The 21,288-nt window shown below is 35.3% G+C and overlaps 1 protein-coding gene across 16 annotated transcripts in view; it reads right to left on the bottom strand.

Annotated features, from left to right (window-relative positions):
* Positions 1-21,288, bottom strand: part of Edc3 (enhancer of mRNA decapping 3) — a 51,864-nt gene that overhangs the window by 24,637 nt on the left and 5,939 nt on the right. For 8 of the 16 annotated variants that reach the window (XM_040273904.2, XM_013358221.4, XM_005316798.5 and 5 more), the window contains 3 exons: positions 16,692-16,772; positions 15,556-15,737; positions 14,325-14,644 (listed from right to left, as the gene is read on the bottom strand). In XM_040273904.2, coding sequence (XP_040129838.2) covers positions 14,325-14,644; positions 15,556-15,719 — 484 coding nt within the window. In that variant the 5' untranslated portion in view covers positions 15,720-15,737; positions 16,692-16,772. Of the gene's footprint in view, positions 1-1,801; positions 1,904-14,324; positions 14,645-15,555; positions 15,738-16,691; positions 16,773-21,288 lie in introns of those variants that run through there. The other 8 variants (XM_021728393.3, XM_021728363.3, XM_021728386.3 and 5 more) reach the window with 2 other exon arrangements.

The following is a 21,288-nucleotide window of genomic DNA, read 5'->3' as shown; positions in this document are numbered from 1 at the left end:
CTTAGGATCTCAATTTCCTTGTATGTAAAATGTTCACTGTGGTGTCTCCCCAGCAGAATGTCTAGGTAATCAGCAAATATTTGTTTGACAAATTAATCAACATGAGCAAAACCAATTATAATGATTACTCTAAAAGGTATGCACTATTCAAATATACTCATGTTGAAATTTTCCTAATACCAAATATTGATATGGAAAAGTTATATGCTAAAGATACGATTTAAATTTCCAGAAAAAAAAATGACAACCAAGATTATGAAGGGGAGAAGAGTGGCAGAGATACCACAAACAGTTTTGATTATGAACCACTATAAGAGAAGCCAAAGTTTGGGTTAAGTTCCATTTTCAATGTGTCAAAGTATTTACTGAGAACATGCAGTGTGACAGAGCTAGGGTGTGGTAACAGTATATAACCAAGACATGCTGCTCAACAGCAAAGGAGGAGAAATATGTATGCAAATAGTGATAGGCAATGTGATTCAAGTCATGAAAGAAGTTTATATATAGAGTGCCACAGAAACATAGATGAGAATACATCTATACAGAATATAGATTAGGAGTGGGAGAACAGGTATGAAAATACAGTCAAGATAAGATACCATTAGCAACTTGTCATTAAGGGAAGAACAGTCCAGCTTTCAGGATTATCAATATACTGACTCAATTTTTTTTTTTTTTTGTAGTGGGCATTGAACCCAGAGGTGCTTTACCACTGAGCTACATCTCCAAGTCCTTTTTATTTTTTTGTTTTGAGATAGGGTCTCACTAAGTTGTTTAGGGCTTCACTTAGTTGCTAAGGTTGGCCTTAAACTTGCAATCCTCCTGATTCTCAACCTCCTAAATTGCTGGGATTATAAGCATGAACTACCACAACCAGCTATTCTGCCTCAGTAGTAAATCAAACTACCTATCAGGAAATAGGTGTCTCCCTCTAATGTATGTTCTCATCCCCCGGGGATATAGAATGATCCACTGGGATGCAGAAAGATACTGAATATTCTAATATTTTTCTTTTATCTAAAAATAGAAAGAAATTTAACATCATGAATTTAATGTACTGATGAAAACAGGCACCCTTATGAGGTTTCATGCTAGCAAATCACTGAGTACTGGAGATATCTGAGGAAATGCAACATTCCATAACAAAAGTCTATCAAAGTGGATTTACATCAACTTTTTTTTTTTAATTGTGAGTTATGAGTCAATGATGGGGACACTCCTAGGAAATGTGTTAGGCAATTTCATCATAGTTTGGACATCATAAAGTATACTCATACAAATTAAGACTGCTATGTCACTAAGTAATATAATCTTTTTTTTTTTTTTAAGAGAGAGGAGAGGGAGAGAGAGAGAAAGCGAGCGAGCGAGAGAGAATATTTTAATATTTATTTTTTAGTTTTCGGTGGACACAACATCTTTGTTTGTATGTGGTGCTGAGGATTGAACCTGGGCCACGCACGTGCCAGGTGAGCGCGCTACCGCTTGAGCCACATCCCCAGCCTTAAGTAATATAATCTTATGAGACCACTATTGCGTATGTGGTTTGCTGGTGACCAAAACGCCATTATGTGGCACATGACTATACACACAAAATTTACTATTTTAACCTTTTCTTGTTGTTGGCTGTTTGTTTTTTGTAGTGCTGAAGATTAAACCCAAGGCTTTGCATACATTAGGCAAGTGTTCCACCACTGAGCTACAGTAACCCATTTTGAAAGGGTATATACAGTTCAGTGGCATTCAGTATTTCAACACTGTACAACCATATCAATTTTTAACTAAAGCATAGGAAAATGAATACCTGGCTTAAAAGAATCCACTGAAGAAATTGTAGTAGGGCTGGTGATAGCACAGGTGGTACTTGTAGCACTTGCCTAAGCGTGCCTTAAATCCTAGATTTTATCTCCAATATGAGAGGGGGGAAAAAAGAAAGAAAGAAAGAAACTGTGTATCAAAAGTAATAAAAATGCCCATCATATGTGAACAGAAGAACTGCAGAACTAATACTTTTCCTATTCCTTCTTCTTTTTTTTTTCTTTGTACCAGGAATTGAACCCACGGGTGTTTAACCACTGAACCAATCTCCAGCCCTTTTTTAATATTTTATTTAGAGACAGGGCCTTGCTAAATTGCTGAGGCTGACCTTGAACTCACAATCCTCCTGTCTCAACCTCCCAAGCCACTAGAATTACAGGCATGTGCCACTCTACCTGGCCTCTATTCCTCTTTATAGGTCTTTTGGGGACAGAATGAGGCCCTTAAAAATTAATATAATCAGATCTATAAAGATGCCTTCCCTATCAACTAATTCCTTTGTATGTTTATTACTTTTGCAATCTAGATTAATAAATTTTTTCCTAAAAAAAAAAAGATGCCTTCCCGAATTAAAAAGTATCAGCTGGGTTCAATCCTTAGTCCTTAAAAAAATAATAATTATCAAGCTTATTCCAACTATTGAATTCACACTATCACTAATTAACATAACCCCAAGCTTATATTCTATACTGAGAGTCTGCAAACTATAGCCTATGGGTCAAATCCAACCCACCACCTGTGTTAAAGTTAAATTAAGGCTATTTTTGTGCCACAAAAGCAAAGTTAAAATATTTGGAACAGAGACACTGTGGCCTGTAAAGCCTAAAATATTTGCCATCTCACTCTTTATAGAAAAAAATCTGCCGACCCTGCTCTACATCATGCCTCTCAAGAGTATTCTTTCCAGCTATGAGTACCATTAAAAAGCAAATAAAACAAAATTCACTGAACTTTAGACAAATTCTTTGAACGTTTCATTCAAAATGTTAAGTATAGGGACTGGGGATGTGGCTCAAGCAGTAGCATGCTCGCCTGGCATGCGTGCGGCCCGGGTTCCGATCCTCAGCACCACATACAAAGATGTTGTGTCCGCTGATAACTAAAAAATAAATATTAAAATTCTCTCTCTCTCTAAAAAAAAAAATGTTAAGTATATCACTTATTAATCCACTGTCTTTTAAGTCCACAGTCTGATGCCAGAGTTATAACTCAACAAACCGAATTTCTCATTTGTGAGCTGGTTTCCTATTACATTCTACCACCAGTAGTGGGTACTGGAAGAGACTAAAAGGAAGAAAAAAGAGGGAAAAGAGGAATCACCAGTGTTACCCTGGCAGTTACTTCCAGTCTCCAGCTTTTATTTCTTGCATGAATAGACAGAACGAGAACTAGCTCACTGCACCCCCTCATAAGTAGAGGCACTAGCTCTATGAAGCCTCTTCTCTGAAATTCAAGGTTCTGATTGCTATTTTCCTTAGTGGCATACCAACATTTGAAAAATCAATAAAAAGTGAGCACAGTGGTACATGCCTGCACTTCCAGCTACTTGTAAGGCTGAGGTGCAAGGAACACCTAAGCTCAAGAGTTTAATTACCCTAGGTAACACAGAGACACCCAGACTTAAAAAAAATAATTAAAAAAATAAAAAATAAATTTTAAAAAATCAATGACTCACAGTTAATCAATCACTCTGTCCTACGTCTTAATAAAAAAATTTTGAATCATTAATATTACTGCAAAAATAGATATTTATTCCTTTTAAATTTTGTACTTTTCTAATATCTAATATATAATATGTAGTTATAATAGAAGTTAATAAATTAGTGAGCCAATCAAGGGTTCATACTAATATTACGAAATGTTTAGATCCAAAGGAGGAAATCTATGAAATTATATCAATATTATGAGTCAATATTTAATTTTTATTTTAAGGCACTATTCAGGCCAAAGCATAACTCCTTTGAAGCTGGATACAGTTTATTTATAAGAAAAGAATGGGAGTGGTCTTTACGAGTCTCTTCATTTCAGCCAACCTTATCTATAATCAAACTGATTGCTCACTAAATCCAAAATACCATTTCATCCATGAGAGCACTCCGATCAGCAATTTTTTAAATTAATTAATTCACTCAAATATTCATTAAACATCTTCTATGTGCTGGGACCTGTGTCAGGTGCTAGAGATTCAATGGTGAATAATATAACCAGAAGCTCAGTCCTCATCTAATCATCATTTCGAATTATCATCCTATCATCATTCCAAATTATTTCTGCATACCTAGTAGTGAAATTACCTATATCTTTCCAACACAGTGTTTTCAAAAGGCTCTTGCCACAAGTAAGCAATTTTAGAGTGAATTTTTTCCCTGTAGAAGATCTTATTGTTGCCTATCCAACATCCAGACCCCCTCTACCATCAAAACAAAATCCCACTTTTCCCCCCCAGATACTTTTCCTCTCAGATAAGAGAGTAGATTAATTTCTAAATCAGTCATGGTGGTACTCATGCAAATAACTGATTTAAGCATGGACATGTGAAACAATAGGCCAAGAAAACATGATAGAGCAGGAGTTGAAGAAGGTAGTAGTATATTCTGATTAAAAAAACAACAACAACAAAAAAAAAAACCTCCTCATTCCCAAACTTCTGGCTCAGAGTCTGACAATTTTGCCTCCCAGTTGGCAGGATTTTTTTTTTTGTTGTTGTTGTTGTTTTTTAGTACTCGGTATTGAATCTAGAGGTGCTCCACCACAGAACTTTTTAGAAATTTTGATAGGATCTCCTTAGGTTGCCAAGGCTGGCCTTGAACTTGTAATCCTCCTACATGATCCTCCTGAGTAGCTGGGATTAACAGGCATATGCCTGGCTCCAAAAGGAAAGCTGACAATATGGGGAAATATCTTTGGTTGTTACAATTGATGGTGGTGAAGGTGCTGCTGAAATCTAGTATACAGAGGCCAGGAATGCTGCTTAACATCCTAAAATACATAGGACAGTGGCTCCTGCAACAAAAAATTATATGGCCCCAAATGCCAACAGCACTGAAGTTGAGAAACCCTGCTAAAGATGATACATTAGAAGGAAGACCTCTTTTTTCAATTGTGTCTGGATGAGACACCCAAGATCTGCTAAAGCCAGCAATTATCAATTTGAGACAAAACCAATACACAAAGGAGAGCTTGGAGAAATAAGATTAAAGACCTGACTGTACTATACCTGGAAATGACACCCCTGGACTTAACTGTGATAAAATTTCTTTATTCCATAAATCACTGAGCAGGGTTTTCTATTATTCACACCCAGAACATACTAATACAATCAATCTGGCATTTTAACATTTACCTGAGCTTTTTTTTTTTTTAGCTTTATTTAATTTATTTTTATGTGGTGCTGAGGATCAAACCCAGGGCCTCACATGTGCTACACAAGCGCTTTACCACTGAGCCACAACCTCAGCCCTTACCTGAGCTTTTTCACAAAATTATTTTAGTTCTTATAATATTTCAAAGTATTAGGAAGCAGAAAAATGTTGTTATTGTCTATAGTCATCTACTAGCTTAAAGGAAGAAAGACACTAAAAACTTCCATTACTTGTCATCCTGGCGAACCTATGTTGTTGACACAATCTTATTAGGCTTTGATATACATGTTATCTGTTTGCTTCTATACACCTGGTTAAAATTGCCAGTCTATAAATGAAGAAACTAAGGGGGAGAGGCTAAGTACTCTATTCCAAATTTACACAGCCAATATATGTTTCAATTAGGATATGAACTTTATCAGATTCCAAATTCTATACTATTTCCACATATACAAGAGTAGGAAAACCATGTAGCTCAGACAGATCTAAGCAAAGTTAAAAGAACCAGGACAGAGGAACAAGTTTAGAAATTCAGCACACAAGGCAAAAGCAAAACATTCAGTACAGAACATGTAGCTCAGTGGCAGAGTGCTTGCGTGGCATTTGAGGTGCCCTGGTTTCAATCCCCAATACTGCCAAAAAAAAAAAAAAAAGCTTCAGTACAGCACAATTGTAAGATTCAAAGGCAAAGTTTTGCATCCTGCTTTTTTTTTTTTTGCTTAGGAGCATCTTCTTCCTATCTCATAAAATAATTCTTCAAATCTTATGACTACATAAATTACATATTATACTATATTATTATTGAGTATATAGATCATCCCTACTCATGATCTTTTAAGCTGTTTATTTTTAATGTATTGGCTCAGCCAAAATACACCATCTTTGATTACTTCTGCTGGAAAAAATCACTCCCACCCGAGTACTCATGACCCAGCACTTACTCTATATGCTTTCTTTGTTTTGAAATTGATCTGTAATCTTGCTCTAACTCACTAAGGAGTTTATAAACCAACAAAAGGGCAGGAACCATGTCATTCATATCTGTCACCCAACACTATATCTGGTCTACCATTAAGTAAACAAATCTCTACTGAATTTAAGAAATCAAAACATCTACATTAAATAAAATAAACATCAACAAACAAAAGTTCAGAGTCTAAAAAGAGGTTACAAATTAAATCAAAACAGCTATATCATACAAATATCAGCCAAACAAACAAAAGTTCAAATCCTAAAGTGAGGTTATAAAAGAAAGGCAATTTGAGATTAACTATGGAGAAAGAGTGAGCCACCAACAATTATGCCAAGTTTGTTTCGTGACTGAAAAAGACAGCGAGATGAAGTTGTTGACAGTCTGATGCAAGGGCTTCAGAGAAAGAAAGTTCAGTCATGTCCAACATGAACAGACAATAAACTATCCTGAACCATCACAATGACAGATGAAGATAAGCAATTGATCAATGAGGGCAAAGATAAGGTAGAATAAAACTTAGAAGAAAAAAGATACAGATACTGATAAAAAAAAAAAAAAGAACCAGTTGTAGGAGAAAACAGAAAAGAACAAAGTCTTCAAAGAGCAAAAAACTGCAGACAGTTCAGACTTAACAAATGACCTTAGCAAAAGACCAGTTATTTGAGTGTTAAAGTCGATTTATACAATATTATCAATTGTTTCTCTTAACCACTAGTCCAGTGTTTAGGGCTAATAAACATTAAACTAATATCAATATTAGTATTCAGAAGTACTTGAAGAGATGAGTACAGTGTGGAAACTTCACATTTTGCTCACTTGAAAAATAAAATGAGTTTATAAACCAACAAAAGGGCAGGAACCATATCATTCATACCTGTCACTCAACACTATGTCTGGTCTACCATTAAGTAAATAAATCTCTACTGAATTTAAGAAATCAAACATCTATATTAAATAAAATAAATAGTATCTACTAAATGGTATCTACTTCATATCATACCATATAATGCAAAGAAAAGCATAAAAAGGCAAAGAAAACAACCATGGCTGGCTGTAAAGCACTTCTCAGCATGCTGACAAAGTGCCTCACTCTAAAGACCAACAGGATTTATAATGGGTGATGCCTTAAATTGGCCCTAATGATCCTGGGCACTAGGCACTATTTCTGGCTATGCTGTACTAATATAAATATAACTTGTACTAAACCCAGGGCTGTGAATTTAGAAGGTCTCAGGGTTTGTCGTCATTGTTGTTCTGTGTGTGCTCTTCTGAATGTAGAATTTTCCATTCCTTCGAAATCTATATACTAAGGACCAGCTATGTTTTAAATACTGCCAGAAAAGCAGAGTGAAAACATTTCCAAGAGGATGTATAAGTTAGCAAAGAAAGATAATACAACATAAAATAAGTAAAAATCAAGCTAAAACATTTAGTTGTTTTGTTCTTCCCTTTCTTCATAAGTTACTACAAAATTAGGAAGTCCTGGGTGAATAAGCTATTTCAGTATTTAGTTTCCTTAGCCCAAAGTGCCTGGCTTTGTATTAAACAAGGTGGCCTTTGGCCACTGGGAAAGTGAAAACTTCCTTTGGAAAAGATAAACAGTGCTTCCCACACTACCTTTTGATAAAAAGGACCAAGCATATGTTAAGACTGGAGGCTGGCCACCTTCCTGTGCCATTTTTCTGCCAGCTTTTGGCACAGAGACCTTTTGGCCAGGACATCTTGTAACAAACCCATTGTTGTGTAACCCTCAGTGCCACTAATTTATTGGGTTTTGTCACACACACATATTGTAAAGGGAAACTTTGTCCTGTACTTAGCATGCTAAAGGGTACGTGATTGTCAAACTGCAAGTTTTAGTGCCAGACTCAACAGACTTTATGAAAAGATGCCTGATAATATCTGGGACTTCTGATTATCTCCAAAATTCCAGGTCCTGCATTTTAGTCTGTTTGATATATGAAGAATCAAGGAGATAAGTCAAGAGGATTTCAGTAGGACCATAAAAACTCAAATTACAGCTTCTGACCTCAGATGGTGGGATGACTGTTACCCTGAACAGTCTATTGTAGGCCAACCACACTGCAACAATATACTACATCTTTCAATTTAAAATGTTTTAATTCCACTTCTTAAATTCTCTATACCCGGAAGGGGTAAAAGAAAGGGAAATGTAACTACCTCTTCCTATGTGCAAATGAGCTAAAGGCTAAGCTATCTACTTTCATATTCTTCATGCCTAAGAGCATTAACTCAACCATTAAATTTTTATACAACTGCACACAGCTAACAATTTCACAAACTGAAATTTCAGAAAGGGTTGCCTTTCATCTGCCGCTAATGGTTATCATTTTTAGCTATGAGATGGAATTCGACAAACATGATTTGCATCCACACACAGACCTAAATCCTCACAAGCCTTAAGTAGTTTCTATCCAGTGATATTTCATCCCTCCATTTTTTTGGGGGGGTGGGGAGTTGTGGGGGTACCAGGGATTGAATTCAAGGGCATTCAACCACTGAGCCACATCCCTAGCCCTATTTTGTATTTTATTAGAGAGAAGGTCTCACTGAGTTGCCTAGTGCCTCCATAAATTGCTGAGGCTGGCTTTGAACTCCCAATCCTCCTGCCTCTGCCTCCTGAGCCGCTGGGATTATATACGTACACCACTGCACCTAGCCCTCCATCCCTTCATTTGATAAGTATTCTTTTCACAGAAATTGGGTTCATAGAAATTATTCATCCCCACCACCAACCTGAGGGAAGAGATTAAAGTCTGCTTGTGCTAAGTTTCTCATCAGTGAATTCTATGTTGAATTAGGTAACTAGAACAAATTCCTCAACAACTCAATGCTAACCTTTAAAAAACACTTAAAAAGTCAGAATTGAAGAGATTACATTCCTATAGTTTCATCAATCTACTACTCTCAACATCAATACATACTGAAGAAAATCCTAAGACAGATTTTCTACTCATGGGCTCAAGGAATGGATAAAAAGGGGTTGGGGTCATAGCTCAGTGGTAGAGCGATTGCCTAGTACATGTGAGGCACTAGGTTCAATCCTCAGAATCACATAAAAATAAAAAATTAAGGATTTTTTAAACTTATTTTCTACAAGAATAACAAAAAGGAATGGAACTTTTATTTTCTACCAGAAACCAATTCTGAGCCACCTCTCATCATCAACGTCCAAGATCAGACATTTTCTATACTAATCTAGATTCTAATAAAGTTCCCTGAAAGAGAGTAACATTTACTGCCTCATGATCTCTTCACCTTAGTAGGTGCAGTTAATCTAGAAAAAAAGAATTGACTAAACAGCAAAAACAGAATAAGGATCACCTATGGTATGCTCTTCAGAGTGACCCCACTTATTTATGTATCAAAGGGACTTGTTAAAGGTCAAATAAATTACTGATTTGAAGCTAACTGCATTCTTTCAAGTGAGTTGCTACAAACGTTAGTAATGTGGAGGGGGCGGTCAAGCAAAAATTCTTATTATAAATCAGCTATTGCTCTCCTAGGTATTTAATTATACTGAAATGAAATCTATGTCACAAAAACTTGCACACAAATGTTTATAGCAGCTTTATTCACAACCATCAAAAGCATGAAGCAATCAAGAAGTCCTTCAATATAGTTGGATAAACAAATGTTGACATATCCATACAGTGCAATATTATTCAGTAATAAAAACAAATGAGCTATCAAGCCACAAAAGATATGAATGACATTTAAATGCATATTGCTAAGTTTGAAGCCAGTCTGAAAAGGCATATATATATATATATATATATATTGTATGGTTTTAATTATGTGCCACTGTAGAAAACAAAAACTGTAGAGATGGTAAAAAGATCAATAGTTGCCAGGGTTAAGGCCGGTGAAAAGTCCCAGAGAACAGTGTAACTATTCTGTATGATATTTTAATGTCAGATACATGACTGTATATTTGTCAAAACCCACAGGACTTCATAGCATAAAACCCATAGAACTTCTTCTCATTCTTGAGACTTAATATATGCAAATTTAAGAATTAATTCAGGAGGATGGAGAAATCCCAGGCTGGAAAGCAGAATGTGATAATCTAACTGTATTATGAATACACAGAAAAAAATCAATGAATTGGGTAAGAAAACTAAGTAACTCTATAAATAAACAGTCTAAGATGAAAGACAAAGAGACTAAAAAAACACTGTATTTGACAGTTTCCCACATAGGTAAGAGGTAAAGTTAACAATTCTAATACAGGGTTGAGTACCCTTATTTGAAATGCATGGGAACAGAAGTCTTGGATTTCAGGAATTTTGAAATATCTGAATATACATAATAAAATATCTTGGAGATAGGACCCAATTCTAAACATGAAATTCATTTATGCTTTATATACACCTTACAAACATAGTCTGAAGGTAATTTTATATAGTATTTTCAGTGCTTTTGCATTGTCAGAACGGGTATGCAATTTTCCACTGTGACATCATGTCAGTTGTTCAAGTTTCAGATTCTGGAGTACTTTGGATTTTGGATTTCCGTATTAGGGATACTCAATGTGTACCACTATACATATATACTGAAATTGAATAAATGAATGACAGATGGTAGGAGACAGGTTTCTCACTTTTGCAGTGGGAGGTTATAGCAAAAAGAGGTTAGAATGATCAATGTGATAATGGATTAAAGTTGAAGACATAGTATGGACTCACTTAGCACAATATAGTATATATAGTTATAAACAGAAATATTTATATATCATAAATATATATACTAGCTAAACATACATACATATATTTCCTTGCCATAAGCTATAAGGACAACACTCAGTAGCAGTGAGAACATCTATGCCTAGATATTGGTAGCTAATACCATTCTACATTAAAAGGAGACAGGACTCCTTGTTGACATGACTGATTTCAGGGATAGGACAGGAAATATAAGATAAGCCTCGCTGGGCTGGATGGCACACGCCTGTGATACCCGTGGCTTGGGAGGCTGAGACAGGAGGATCACAAGTTCAAAGCCAGCCTCAGCAAAAGCAAGGCACTAAGCAATTCAGTGAGACCTAGTCTCTAAAAAAAATACAAAATAGGGCTAGGGATGTGGCTCGGTAGTAGTGTATCCCTGAGTTCAGTCCCCAGTATTCAAGAGAAAAAAAACAAGCCTCAAGCATCCTATTGTGCCAGAAAGCAAAGATGTACTAGGGGCCAGGGGAATGCTACAATGATGCTAGGAGATGTCAAAAAAACATGAAAGGGCTGGGGATGTGGCTCCATGGTAGAGCACCTGCTTGGTATGCATGAAACCCTGGTTCAATTACAGTATCACAGGAAAACACAACAAAAAGACACACACCAGAATAATTAAAGAAACTAAAAATGGGCTTTATAGTTAAAAAAAAAAAAAAAAAAACACAAGAGTCAACTGAAAAAGATCCCAACGGTTAAAGGTGAAATAATTTGAACATCAAAATAAACTGAATTATAAACCAAAGTATAAATATATACCTGAGTCCATAGCATACTGATAACAACCCACTTTAATCATGAGAAAACATAAGACAAACACTAATTGACGGACATCTACAAAACACCTGACTAGTATTCATCAAAACTGTGTGGGTCATCAAAAATAAAGTCTGTCCCAGGTGTGGTGGTGCACACCTGTAATTCCAGCGGCTCAGGAGGCTGAGACAGGAGGATCACAAGTTCAAAGCCAGCCTCAGCAACTTACTGAGGCCCTAAGCAACTCAGCAAGACCCTGTCTCTAAATAAAATTTTAAAAAGGGCTAGGGATGTGATTCAGAGGTTGAGCACCTCTGTGTTCAACCCCCAACACCAAATAAATAAAGTTAAGTCTTAGAAACTATCACAGCCCAGAGAAGTTGTGACTACTAAATGTGAAGTGGTATGTTAGATGGGATTCAGGAATAAGGACATCAGATACAAACTAAGGAAATCTAATAAAATACGAACTTTACTTAATAATAATGTATCAATATTGATTCATTAATTATAACAAATATACCATACTTACTCTAAGATATTAAATAAGTATGCAAGAAAAATAAATGCACAGGGACATTATAAACTGTTTTTCTTTAATATTTTTTTTTAGATGCTGATGGACCTTTATTTTATTCATTTATTTATATGTGGTGCTGAGGATTGAACCCGGTGCCTCACACATGCTAGGCAAGTGCTCTACCACTAAGCCACAACCCCAGCCCTAAACTGTTAGAATATTTGAACTATTAACTAATCAATATTTTTGGTTAAAAAAATTTTTTTTAAAAAGAGGTTTTTTTCAGAAGAGGCTAAAATCTATGTGGAATGGGTCATTTCCTATCCAAGCATTCTGTAGTTTCACTAAAGATACAGAAGAAGTAGGGGCTGGGGATGTGGCTCAAGCGGTAGCGCGCTCGCCCGGCGTGCATGAGGCCCGGGTTCGATCCTCAGCACCACATGCAAACGGAGATGTTGTGTCCGCCGATAACTGAAAAATAAATATTAAAATTCTCTCTCTCCTCTCTCTCTCCCTCTCTCACTCTATCTTTAGAAAAAAAAAAAAAAAAGATACAGAAGAAGTAACAATTGAACTTCAATCATCAATTCAGATAGTTGTTTCCCAGGCACTTAAAGAAGTCACTTTGACAGGAGGATTGCAAGTCTGAGGCCAGCTTAGGTGACAGAGTGAGACTTCTCAAAATTAAAAAAAAAGGACTGAAAATGTAGCTCAGTGGTAGAGTGCCCCTAGGTTTAGTCCCCAGCACTGGCTGGGGAGGAAGAACATGCACGGGTGGTGGTAGGGTGGGGGGTTGGGGAGGTGATATGATATGAAATGAGCTTGAGGGGGGAAAAAAAGGAAATGACTAGTATTTACATAGCACACTAAAACCTGGGGACCAGTTCAGGAGCAATAAAGGCAATAAGAAGCATCTAGAACAACTTCTTACATGTGGGTTCCAGAGAGACCTAGCTCACTTTAAACTATCTTTTAGAAGGTATTGCCAAGGTATGACTCTAGCTAGTAACTTTATATGAATTAGGTAATACTCATTTAAAATTCCTAGTATATCTTGCCACTATTTGAGTATAAAACTAATAAGTAATATTTAGAATATTTTGTAATCTAGAAATAATCTTTTTAAATTTTTTTTTAAATTTTTTTTAAATTTTTTTTTTAGTGTAGTTAGACATAATACCTTTATTTTTATTTATTTATTTTTATGTGGTGCTGAGGATCAAAATCAAGGCCTTACAGGTTAGGTGAGCGATCCACCACTGAGCCACAACCTCAGCCCCAAGAAATAATCTTTTAAAAGAACATTAATATCCATTTAAGGACCTAGCAGATACAAGTGAATCTGTTATGATTCACTGTTACCACATTACTCTAGTGAATATATTAAAAAGCATAGCAGCTTCTAGTGAATTAACTCTCATTCTAAAATCAACAAATGGCATTCAATAATCCATTATTACCAAACAAAATTGGGAAGCAATATGCACAAGGGCATGTTCTCCTTGATGTTCTAGGAAGGAGAGTAAATACAACAAACCTAAGTCAGAAAATGAAAGATCAGAGAGGTCTACTCCAGTTCCCACCTCTCCTTTAATTGAGGATTGGAGCCAAGAAACAAGAAGAAAAAGCACTCTTGAATCCCCTAGAACAGCCCAAGTGCAGGTTCAATTCAGATGTCACTTACCATCATCAGGTGTCATATTTAAAACAACATCACAGTCTAAATGAACTCTGAGTAGATCCCTGACTTTCCCTGAAGGAAGGATGGGAATGGGTAGGAAGCTTGAATGCATCTGTAACAGCTCACTTCCTTGCCCTTGACATCTTGAGGAATTAAACCCAAAATGAGAGACCCATGTTATATATTTATGAAGCTCTATCACATCCTTTTTAAAAAATATTTATTTTTTAGTTGTAGTTGGATACAATACCTTTATTTTATTTATTTATTTTTATGTGGTGCTAAGGATTGAACCCAGGGCCTCGCACATTTGAGGTGAGCGCTCTACCACTAAGCCACAACCCCAGCCCTATTCGCATCCTTTTTTTTATTAGAGTAATAAAGGACTTATTTAAAAAGCAGCAGTAGATAAGAGCTTACAGTCTTGAAATATTAAGTTAAAAAGAAATAGCAACATGGCCCTACTTACAGGAGTTGTGCCGCCGACGGAAACTTTTGGACTGACTCAGGGATTCCATGTGCCTATCCACATAGCTCTTTGAGCACTGCTGCTGCTGGGGAGAAATGGTCACATCTTGGCTCTTCACATCTGTCCTCTTAGGGATGTTCTGAGGGGCACTACTGGAAGAGACTGGCTTCTTGACCAATTTGCCCATGCCATTGTGATTGATACCCATTTGGCAGCCAACACCAGAGGGACCTAATTCTGTCTGATGAAGGTCTCCAAAATGCTGGTTATCTCCAGAACCTGGTATCTCCAGAATTTTTAATTCTGTTATATCACCTGCCCTGAAATACATAAAAGAGTCCAAGTTTTAAAATTATTATTTTTTATTTTTTTATTTTTATTTTTTTTATTGTTGGTTGTTCAAAACATTACATAGTTCTTGATATATCATATTTCACATTTTGATTCAAGTGGGTTATGAACTCCCATTTTTACCCCGTATCAAGTTTTAAAATTATAATAGTGATAACATGAATGAAAATGAAATCAACAACAAATAGCTACCCCTTACAAGTCTGCATTTTTAGTGTGGAGGTAAGCATTAAGAATGGATATAGCCACAGAAAAAGGTTATATGTGAGTATGTGTAGAGAGAGAATTAAGGAACTATTCAGAAAATCAAGGAAGGAACTCTTGCCTGATGGCCTTCAACTTTTTATTTTTATTTATTTATTTTTTGGTACAAGAATGGGAGGTGTTACCAACTGGTGAAAAGATGTACATGAAGACACAATGAACTTGAGACTTGTTGGCAAATAACAGAAAAGGACTTTTCTGAAACTAAGGAATTTAGCTACTGGGGATAAATTTTAATACAAATTTACAAAAAGAAACATTTATGTAGGAGAAAAATTAATCAGAACCCTCAACATGAGAAAGCATAAATAATACAAAATTGAGAAAGGAAACCTGAAACCATAAAAGAAAAAAAAGGTTATGCTGAATTTAAATAATATAAAGATTGTGTGCTTGACAGAGATAAGAAACAAGATTCATAAACCCTGAATCATTATCTGAAAGCTAATTACAACACAAAGGCTCTGCTGAGAACAGCAGCTAGACTGTAAGACCCAAGACTGCAAAATCTCACACCTGACAAGACTCTACTCAAAAGCAGTCCCATCCAAAAGAACACTGGCAATCAAGCACCATGCATCACCAGGCTGGATTTGGAAGAAGTCAAGATCCTCACCTGAAGGTGACTTCTGGCACAAGACACTTCACTCCATTGTGGAAAGGCCGAGTGAGAGAAATGGTCTGGCTGACCTGATCCACTGCTGATACTCTTCCCTGATAGACACCCAAGCTATCTCCACAATTGATGGACACAATACTGCCCAGCCAATCCGTAGCCATGTTTTAGATGTGATACCACTGAAAAGAGAAGAAACCATTCAGTACACCTGAAGAATAGACATTTTCAATTAAATTCAACAATTATTAAGACATATTCTGTCACATCCTTAACTGAGGTAATAAAACATAAAAGAATTTTCAAAATTTTTCCAGGAATATGCATATTAATAAGCAGTATTAATGTATACAAAGATATAATTGCTTTAAAGTGCATACATTAGATAGTGACCAGACATCAAATCATACAAATTACTTTATTGTTTATATGTTTTATAGACTTATATATCATTTAATTATATTTTAACAAATCTTTCATCAAAATAATTTCAAAGAGAATATGTTGTCTGGAAATAATTCTAGTTATAAATTCTGAACTCCAGAAAAACCCAACTGAAGGCACCATAGAACACTACATCTAACAACTACAAAATATACTTTTTTTTTTTTTTTGGTACCAGGGATTTGAACCCAGGAGTGCTTAACCACTGAGTCACATCCCCGGCCCTTTTTAAGACAGGGTTTCACTAAGTTGCTGATGCTGGCTTTGAACTTAGGATCCTCCTGCCTCAGCCTCCTGTGTCACTGGGAATATAGATGTGGACCACTGCCCTGGCAGAATATATACTGTCTTATAGTCCACACATTCATCAACATATGGTGGGCCTTCAACAAGTACCAATAAATTTCAAAGGATTGAAACCACAGAGTGTATTCTGTCCACAACAGAATTAAATTTGAAACTCATAATAACAAAATATTTAGAATATGCCCAAATATTTAGAAATTAGGTAAGATGTTCCTAAATAAACTATAAGTCAAGAAAGAAATTAAAAGTTAGAAAATAGTTTGAACTCAATGATAACAAAAACACAACATACCAACATTTGTGAAATGTGCTTAAAAGGAGAATTTATAGTTTAAAATGTTTCTTTTAGAAAAGAAAGATTCTGAGCCAGGTGCAATGGCACACACCTGTAATCCCAGAGACTCAGGAGAGGTTGAAGCAGAAGTCTGATCACCAACTGGAGGCCAGTCTCAGCAATTTAGCAAAACCTGTCTCAAAATTAAAAATAAAAAGGACTGCGGATGTTGCTTGGTGATAAAGCTCCAGGGTTCAAGCCCTATTACCCCTTCCCCCAAAAAGGAAAGATTTTGAATATTTTCACCATAAAGAAATTACAAATGTTTAAGAAGATAGATATGTTTATCCAAACATTACATGGTACTCCATATAACTATGTAAAATTATATTTTTTTGTGGTCCTGGGAATTCATGCATGCCAGGCAAATGTTCTACCACCAAGTTATACTCCATCCCCTTTTAAATTTGATTTTGAGACAGGGTCTCACTAAGTTGCCCAGGCTAGCCTTAAACTTATGAACCTTCTGCCTCAGCCTCCCTAGAAACTAGGATTATAGACAGACAACACCGTGCCTGGTGATATGTATAATTTTTATGCTTTTACATATCAGTTAAAAAGTTTTAAATAAAGAAAATAAATTTAAAGTCAATGATCTAAGCTTCCATCTTAAGAAGTTTAGGGGGAAAAAATTACATATCAACCCAAAATTAATAGAAAGGAAAGATTCAGTGAAATAAGAAACAATATTAACTCTTTGAAAGTTTTTAACAAAAGTTTTTAATCAAGAAAAAAGGTAATATGACCAATATCAGGAATGAACAAAGGTACAGCAAGAAATTTTAAAAGGTACAGTAATTTAACAACTTAGATAAAATGGGATGTTGCTTGGTGATAAGCAATGTCTCTGAAAGACATTATGTTATCAAAATTGATACAGAATTAGAACCTTTGGATAGCTCTGTATCTGTTTTAGAAACTGAATTGGCCAAGAGAATATGACAAGCCACAGGCTGAGAGAAAGCATTTGAGAAAGAAATATCTGATAAATAACTGTTATCTAGGGATGGGGTTGTAGCTCAGCAGTAGAGCACTCGCCTAGCATGTGCAAGGCCCTGGGTTCAAGCCTGAGCACCAGATCAAAACAAACAAACGAACAAATAAATAAATATCTTGAGTCCAACTATAACTAAAAAATAAAGATTTTTTTAAAAAACAACTATTATCTAAAATATACCAAGAACCCAATTTAAAAATGGGCAAAAGTTGGCCACGGTAGAACACAACTGTAATCTTAGTGACTGGGGAGGCTGAGATAAGAGGACTGCAAGTTCAAGACCAGCCTCAGCAACTTAGTAGGCCCTAAGCAACTTAGTGAGACCTGTCTCAAAATAAAACATTAAAAAAGGGGTTGGGGTTGTAGCTCAGCGGTAGAGCACTTGCCTCACACATGTGAGGCACTGGGTTCAATCCTCAGCACCATATAAAAATAAATAAACAAAATAAAGGTATTGTGTCTATCTAGAACTAAAAAAATTAAAATTAAAAAATAAAATAAAACATAAAAAAAGACAGGGAATGTGGCTCAGTGGTTAAGCACCGGTGGGTTCAATCCCTGGTACCCCCACCTCCCAAAAAAAGGCAAAAGAACTTGTCACCTCACTAAAGATATACAACACGGCAAACAAGCACATGAAGAGACACTTGATATCATATCATTACAGAAATCAATTTTTAAAAATGAGTCACCAAAATCCAAAAGATTGGCACTTTAAATGCTGCCAAGGATGTGAAGGAATGAGAACCCTCATTCACCACTAATGAGAATGCAAAATAGCACAACCACCTAAAAAAGTCTGACAGTTTCTTACAAAACAAAATGTATTGGCTGAGCATATAGTGGAGGCTTGGTGGGAGAGGCAGGGGATGTACATAAGCTCTGTGCTTTCTGCTCAATTTTGCTCCAAACCTAAAACTGCTCTAAAAAAACTGGATGTTCTAAAAACAAACAAAAAAGTCTATTTAAAAGAAAGAAATTTATATAAATTCAAATCTTCACATGATGAAAATGGTAAACCTAGATGGCATTACAGGTTAACTTTATCAAACATTTAAGGAAGAAATACTGCCAATCTTACACAAACTTTCAGAAAAGGAGCCAGTATAGTGACATGTACTATTGTTCCAGCAACTTGGGAGGCTGAGACAGGAAAATCACTTGAGCCCACGAGTTTAAGACCAGCCTGGGCAACACAGTGAGACCCCATTTCAAAAATAAAAACCAAAAAACTTCCATAAAATATAGAGAATGAAATATTTCCCAGTTTGTTCAAGGCCAGTATAACCCTGATGTGAAAACTTCCCCACAAAAGCATTAGAAGAAAAAATAAAAACCCATACCCCACACAAATACAGACAAGATATCCTCAACAAAATATTAACAAATCAAATCCAGTAATAATTATGAATCATTAAATACCATGATTATTTAGATATTTACTCCTGAAATGCAAGGTTGGTTTAATGTTTAAATCATTTAACAGAATGAGAAAAACTTAAGTAAAAACAGAAAAATTATTCTGATACCAAAACCAAAGAGTACAAAAACTCAAAACCTACAAAATAATACCCCTCATGAACAGACACAAAATTCCTCATCAAAATACCAGACAATGGAATTCAACAATAAATAAAAAGAATTCTACAGCAAGATCAGGTGGACATTATTTCAAAAATGCAATGTTAGCTCAAAATTAGAAAACTAATAAACATAATCTACAATATTAACAGGCTTAAAGAAGAAAAGTCCTGTGATTGTAGCAGAAAGTCATGACAAAATTCATCACCCAAGAATTAAAATTTAAAAAAACCTCCCAGAAAAAGGGAATAGAGGAAAATTCCTTCAATTTGATAAATTATCTAAAAAATCCTATAGCTAAATTCTACTTAGTGGTGAAAAACTGGATGCTTTCCCTCTAAGAAGGTTCACTCTCACCACTTTTTATTTACCACAGCACTGGAAGACCTTGCAATAAGTCAATTTTATTTCAATATATTAGTAATGAACACATGGACACTGAAAGTAAAAACATATTATTTACAATTGCTTAAAAATTGAAATACTTAGGAGTAAATCTAGCAAAACATGTACAGGAGATTTGCATGCTGAAAACTATACAACAATGACAAAAAAAATCAAAGTGTTATTAAATAAACTGACAAATGTACCACATTAATGGAATGAAAGATTCAACACAGTGATGGGGCTGGGGCTCAGGCTCAGTGATAGCGCACTTGCCTGGCAAGTGTGAGGCCTGAGTTCGATTCTCAGCACCACATATAAATAAATAAAATAAAGGTCCATCAACAACTAAAAAAAAAAAGATTCAACACATATCCATTTTCCCAAAATTGTTATACACGATTGATGCAATTCCTACCAAAATCCTAGCACAATTTGTTGTAGATATAAAAAAGATTATTCTAAAATTTATATGGAAAGGAACAATAATAAATCAATTTAGTCAAGAAAGTGTAAACAATCATTGCACCTAATTCTAAAACTTGGTTACCAAGATTATATGGTATTTGAGGAGGAAAAGACATATAAATCAATGAAATGGAATAAAGAACCCAGAAATAGATTCACACAAATGTGCCCAACTGAGTTTTGACAAATATAGAAATAATCCAATGGGGCAACAGAGCTTTTACAATACAGGAATGAATGGACACCCATCAATGCAAAAAAAAAAAAAAAAAAAGGAATCTCAGCCCTAAGTCTCACGTTTTATACAAAAATTTACTCAAAATGAATTAGAGACTTGAATGTAAAACACCAACATCTGAAACTATTAGGAAAAAAAAATGTAAGAGAAAACTTCAGAATCCAACGCAACAAGGAACAAAGAGTTCCTCAGACTTGATACCAAAAACTCAATTCACAAAACAAAAAACTAACCAACTGAACTTATTGAAAATTAAAAACTTTTGTTCTGCTAAATATTTGTTATAAAGATAAGACAGGCTAAGAGAAAATGTTTGCAAACCACATATCTGACAAAAACAAAGTATTGGTATCTAGAATACACACAGGACTTTCAAAACCAATCTAATTGGGAAACAAGCAAGACATTTCACCAGAAAGGATATACAGATGGCCAATAAGCACATGAAAGGATGTTCAACATCATTAATTAGGAAAACGCAATTAAAACCATAGTAAGATACTCACTATACTCTTTTCAAAATGGCTAAAATAAAAAATAGTGACAATATTAAATGCTAATAAGTTGTAGAAAAACTGAAGCACTTATAAATTGTAGGGGAGATATTAAGTTTGGTTCAGCCAGTCTGGAAAATAATTGGGCAGTTTATAAGAAATTTAAGCATTATCTAAGAGAAAGAAAAACAAGGGGCTAGAATATCTGTCTTCTTCTCGGCAGTAGGGCACTTGCCTGGCATGTGTGAGGCACTGGGTTCAATTCTCAGCTCCACATATAAACACATAAATAAAATAAGGTCTATCAACAACTTTAAAAAAAGAAAAGAAAAACAAGATCACACAAAAACCTGTGCAAAAAAAAAAAAAACAAAACTGTGCACAAATGTTCGTATCAGGTTTACTCATAATAGCTACAAACTAGAAACAACCCAGATGACATTCAACAAGTTAATAAACTGGTATAGCCATACCATGGGAGGGAAAG

This window comes from Ictidomys tridecemlineatus, chromosome 5 (genome assembly GCF_052094955.1).
Source record: "Ictidomys tridecemlineatus isolate mIctTri1 chromosome 5, mIctTri1.hap1, whole genome shotgun sequence".
Classification (NCBI taxonomy): domain Eukaryota; kingdom Metazoa; phylum Chordata; class Mammalia; order Rodentia; family Sciuridae; genus Ictidomys; species Ictidomys tridecemlineatus.
The sequence above is the reverse complement of the archived record's forward strand: the minus strand, read 5'-3'. Positions and strand labels throughout refer to the sequence as shown.